This window comes from Procambarus clarkii, chromosome 40, assembly GCF_040958095.1.
Source record: "Procambarus clarkii isolate CNS0578487 chromosome 40, FALCON_Pclarkii_2.0, whole genome shotgun sequence".
Lineage (NCBI taxonomy): Eukaryota > Metazoa > Arthropoda > Malacostraca > Decapoda > Cambaridae > Procambarus > Procambarus clarkii.
In genome coordinates, this window is record NC_091189.1 from 38,043,189 (window position 1) to 38,049,188 (window position 6,000).

At 50.9% G+C, this 6,000-nt stretch overlaps 1 protein-coding gene across 2 annotated transcripts in view; it reads right to left on the reverse strand.

Annotated features, from left to right (window-relative positions):
* Positions 1-4,435, reverse strand: part of LOC123758033 (uncharacterized) — a 189,709-nt gene extending 185,274 nt beyond the window's left edge. For both annotated transcript variants that reach the window (XM_069338968.1, XM_045742207.2), the window contains exon 1: positions 4,045-4,435. In XM_069338968.1, coding sequence (XP_069195069.1) covers positions 4,045-4,062 — 18 coding nt within the window. In that variant the 5' untranslated portion in view covers positions 4,063-4,435. The remainder of the gene's footprint in view (positions 1-4,044) is intronic.
* Positions 4,436-6,000: the final 1,565 nt, after the last annotated feature.

A 6,000-nucleotide genomic window follows, 5' to 3' on the forward strand; every position in this document is an offset into this window, starting at 1 on the left:
GGAGGGGACGTAATGAGGATGCACTGGGACGTAAACCATGAAACTGGGAGGTAATGAGGATGTACCGGGGCGTGAACCATGAAGCTGGGAGGTAATGAGGATGTACCGGGGCGTGAACAATGAAAGAGGGGAGGTAATGATGTACCGGGGCGTGAACAATGAAAGAGGGGAGGTAATGATGTACCGGGGCGTGAACCATGAAGCTGGGACGTAATGAGGATGTACCGGGACGTGAACCATGATGGGAGGAGGTAATGAGGATGTACCGGGGCGTGAACCATGAAGCTGGGACGTAATGAGGATGTACCGGGACGTGAACCATGATGGGAGGAGGTAATGAGGATGTACCGGGGCGTGAACTATGATGGGAGGAGGTAATGAGGATGTACCGGGGCGTGAACCATGAAGGGAGGAGGATATGAGGATGTACCGGGGCGTGAACCATGACGGGAGAGGTAATGAGGATGTCTTGGGCCGTGAACCATGAAGGAGGGAGGTAATGAGGATGTACCAGGGCGTGAACCATTTAGTTGGAGGTAATGAGGATGTACCGGGGCATGAACCATGAAGGGGGGGAGGTAATGAGGATGCACCGGGGCGTGAACCATGAAGGGGGAGGTAATGAGGATGTACCGGGACGTGAACCATGAAATTGGAAAAGTAATGAGAATGTACCGGGGCGTGAATCATGAAGGTAGGAGGAAATGAGGATGCACCGGGGATGGAACCATGAACGGGGGGAGGTAATGAGGATATATACCGGGACGTGAACCATGAAGCTGGGAGGTAATGACGATGTACCGGGGCGTGAACAATGAAAGAGGGGAGGTAATGAGGATGTACCGGGGCGTGAACCATGAAGCTGGGAGGTAATGTGGATGTACCGGGACGTGAACCATGATGGGAGGAAGTAATGAGGATGTACCGGGGCGTGAACTATGATGGGAGGAGGTAATGAGGATGTACCGGGGCGTGAACCATGAAGGGAGGAGGAAATGAGGATGTACCGGGGCGTGAACCATAAAGGGCGGAGGTAATGAGGATGTACCGGGGCGTGAACCATGAAGGGCGGAGGAAATGAGGATGTTCCGGGGCGTGAACCATGAAGGTAGGAGATAATGAGGATGTACCGGGACGTGAACCATGAAGGAGAGAGCTAATGAGAATGTACCGAGGCGAGAACCATGGAGGTAATGAGGATGTACCGGGGCGTGAACCATGAAGGGAGGAGGAAATGAGGATGTACCGGGGCGTGAACCATGAACTTTGGAGGTAATGAGGATGTACCGGGGCGTGAACCATGATGGTGGGAGGTAATGAGGATGTACCGGGGCGTGAACCATGAAGGGAGGAGGAAATGATGTACCGGGGCGTGAACCATGAAGGGAGGAGGTAATGAGGATGTACCGGGGCGTGAACCATGAAGGGAGGAGGTAATGAGGATGTACCGGGCGTGAACCATGATGGTGGGAGGTAATGAGGATGTACCACGGCGTGAACCATGAAGGGGGAGGAAATGAGGATGCACCGGGGATGGAACCATGAACGGGGGGAGGTAATGAGGATATATACCGGGACGTGAACCATGAAGCTGGGAGGTAATAAGGATGTACCGGTGCGTGAACCATGGCGGGAGGGGTGGTAAAGAGGATGTACCGGGGCGTGAACCATGAAGGGGGAGGTAAAGAGGATGTACCGGGGCGTGAACCATGGAGGGAGCTAATGAGGATGTACCGGGGCGTGAACCATGAAGGTGGGAGGTAATAAGGATGTACCGGTGCGTGAACCATGGAGGGAGCTAATGAGGATGTACCGGGGCGTGAACCATGAAGGTGGGAGGTAATGAGGATGTACCGGGGCGTGAACCATGAAGGGGGGGAGGTAATGAGAATGTACTGGGGCGTGAACCATGAAGGTGGGAGGTAATGAGGATGTACTGGGGCGTGAACCATGGAGGGAGCTAATGAGGATGTACCGGGGCTTGAACCATGAGGGTGGGAGGTAATGAGGATGTACCGGGGCGTGAATGGTGAAGCTGGGAGGTAATGACGATGTACCGGGGCGTGAATCATGAAGGTGGGAGGTAATGAGGATGTACTGGGGCGTGAACCATGAAGCTGGGAGGTAATGAGGATGTACTGGGGCGTGAACCATGAAGCTGGGAGGTAATGAGGATGTACTGGGGCGTGAACCATGAAGGGGGGAGCTAATCAGAAGGTACCGGGGCGTGAACCATGAACGTGGGAGAATGAGGATGTACTGGGGCGTGAACCGTGACGGGAGGGAGGTAATGAGGATGTACCGGGACGTGAACCATGAAGGTGAGAGGTAATGAGGATGTACCGGGGCATGAACCATGAAGGGGGGGAGGTAATGAGAATGTACCGGGGCATGAACCATGAAGGGGGGGGTTAATGAGGATGTACCGGGACGTGAACCATGAATGGGGAGATAATGAAGATGTACCGGGCGTGACCATGAGGGTTGGAGGTAATGAGGATGTACCGGGGCGTGAACCATGAGGGTGGGAGGTAATGAGGATGTACTGGGACGTGAACCATGAATGGGGAGATAATGAAGATGTACCGGGGCGTGACCATGAGGGTTGGAGGTAATGAGGATGTACCGGGGCGTGAACCATGAGGGTGGGAGGTAATGAGGATGTACCGGGGCGTGAACCATGAAGGTGGGAGGTAATGATGTACCGGGGCGTGAACCATGAAGGTGGGAGGTAATGAGGATGTACCGGGGCGTGAACCATGAAGGGGGGGAGGTAATGAGGATGTACCGGGGCGTGAACCATGAAGGGGGGGAGGTAGTGAGGATGTACCGGGGCGTGAACCATGAAGGGGGGGAGGTAGTGAGGATGTACCGGGGCGTGAACCATGAAGGGGGGGAGGTAGTGAGGATGTACCGGGGCGTGAACCATGAAGGGGGGAGGTAGTGAGGATGTACCGGGGCGTGAACCATGAAGGTGGGAGGTAATGATGATGTACCGGGGCGTGAACCATGAAGGGGGGGAGGTAGTGATGATGTACCGGGGCGTGAACCATGAAGGGGGGAGGTAGTGAGGATGTACCGGGGCGTGAACCATGAAGGGGGGAGGTAGTGAGGATGTACCGGGGCGTGAACCATGAAGGGGGGAGGTAGTGAGGATGTACCGGGGCGTGAACCATGAAGGGGGGGGGAGGTAATGAGGATGTACCGGGGCGTGAACCATGAAGGGGGGAGGTAGTGAGGATGTACCGGGGCGTGAACCATGAAGGTGGGAGGTAGTGAGGATGTACCGGGGCGTGAACCATGAAGGGGGGAGGTAATGAAGATGTACCGGGGCGTGAACCATGAAGGTGGGAGGTAATGAGGATGTACCGGGGCGTGAACCATGAAGGTGGGAGGTAATGAGGATGTACCGGGGCGTGAACCATGAAGGGGGAGGTAATGAGGATGTACCGGGGCGTGAACCATGAAGGGGGGGAGGTAATGAGGATGTACCGGGGCGTGAACCATGAAGGGGGGGAGGTAGTGAGGATGTACCGGGGCGTGAACCATGAAGGGGGGGAGGTAGTGAGGATGTACCGGGGCGTGAACCATGAAGGGGGGGAGGTAGTGAGGATGTACCGGGGCGTGAACCATGAAGGGGGGAGGTAGTGAGGATGTACCGGGGCGTGAACCATGAAGGGGGGAGGTAGTGAGGATGTACCGGGGCGTGAACCATGAAGGGAGGGAGGTAGTGAGGATGTACCGGGGCGTGAACCATGAAGGGGGGAGGTAGTGAGGATGTACCGGGGCGTGAACCATGAAGGGGGGAGGTAGTGAGGATGTACCGGGGCGTGAACCATGAAGGGGGGGGAGGTAATGAGGATGCACCGGGGCGTGAACCATGAAGGGGGGGAGGTAGTGAGGATGTACCGGGGAAGGGCAATACGCGGTAAAGAGAACCTATGATCATTACATGATATCAATTTAAGATCATCAAGAATTAATTTGCACGGTATTTTTGGATTAGGTAATATATGTTGAGTGAACGGTGACAACACCACCCACCTGTCCTGATGCGCTCATTGTTCACGTCTCCTCCAACACTTCTACTCCAGACTAAATGTATGTAAATCGACACGTAATGCTCACCACCACACACTTGACATGATCATCACCACACTTGTAAATGGTACACACATTCTATCCACGGTTGTTCATACAACACCTGCCATGTTAAAAAATATATACATTTGCAGGAGGGGGCCATGTATGTTTGTTCAAACTGTATTCACTGTGTTGTACTCATGCATCGCGGGCACATACACTTGTCCTAGCCAACGCACACCCGGCCTATGGTACACACACTTGTCCGAAGGTGCATACGCTTGCCTGGAGAAAGACACACTCACTGGAGCCGAAGTGAACCTGAACTAACCCTCCGGACCCTCGGCGTCTCCGCCACTGACCCGACTGTAAACATTGGCCATACATTTATCACCATCTTACATCAATAAAATATTGTTGCTCTGAAATATTATATAATAAAAATGGTTATTTCAATGATTTCGTTCTCTTAAAACAGTTGATACAAATCATTTGAGTGATGCATAATTATACTGGGCAGTCGTTATGACGATTGGTAATTGCCGTTGTGGTCGTCCCACCTTCTGAAAGCACTTTGTAAAGGTGTTAGGGCGTTCGCGGGGAGGAAGACACCCACCAAGAGCACTATACAAGTAATGCGTAATGCAATGCGTCAATGAGTAAGATGTAGTAACGTGCGTGTAGGCTTTGAAAATATGCGTCGGTTAAGAGGGAATATATATTTTATATGTTCATCTGCGGGACATGAGTGAAAGCCTGATGCGTCGTGCGTCAGTGAAAGAGTGATGCGGAATGCGTCAGTAAATGCATATAGTGAATGAGCAATGCGTAGGTAAATGCATGATTACAGGCGCCAACACAAGCACAACTGGCTCACAGATAATATTTTCATTACCTGTTACAGAAAATAATTTTCTCATAAATTAATGTTATTATATATTGTGTTAATAGATCATGATAATGGTAGGGGTTTTGGCGATGTTATTTGTTTACATTGTGACGATAATCTCCTTCAAGAGATTGAGCCTGCTCTTCCCTCCACAAATACGTCGTTACAACTATATATAACTACTATGGAAGAAATGTCCAACAACGACAACAACATCTCCAAGGTTTGCCAGAGCGCAAAACGTATGCAGCCAGGGACACCTGCTCAGACTCAAACCGCCAAACTACCCGTCTTACTGCCGGCTCCTCGCTGATTGGTCGCCGGTCTGGCTGCAACTGCACTCACCCCCCCATACTACTTGATGTCTGGGGCCGCCACGACCTCAGTCCTCAGAATATTCAGTGCTTTCACACAGTTAACACTTCTCCCTGCTAGACGTAAGCTTTGGCGTACGTGTACTGAGAGAGGTGATAGCTTAAAGCCGATATTCCCGCACCTCTCATTTTTTGTATATTGCACTTCTTGTTATTTTGCTCACTTGTCTTAACGTAACTTTTCATTGTGTCATTTAATTATTCTTATTGTTTTGATTGATTGATTTTATTATACGAATTTGTTTGTCCCTTTTATTCATGTTTTGTTTATTTAACGTAATTAAAATTCCATTGTTAAAGTTTACTTGTGTTTTGTGTGTCTTCTCCTTACCTTACCACAGACGAAGTTCCAGATTTTCTATTTTTTTTTAATACTATGTGACGAGGCCATACCCCTAGCTTTGAACAGCCGAACACCAACGCGTTACCGTCACATATTATATGGGGGCCTGTCCTAGGAGCTTCACTCAGGTACTGGTGCCAAGTGGTAATTAATGGTAAGCGTATTTAACTTTGTTAACGTAGCTTTTACTATTTTTCATATTCAATTTCATTTTTTAAATGGTGCGGTGTATTGTGCATTACGAGAGTATTTTATGGTGAAGGTGAGACAACTTTGGATTACGTGGTGACTGTAGGCCGCAGTCATACTCT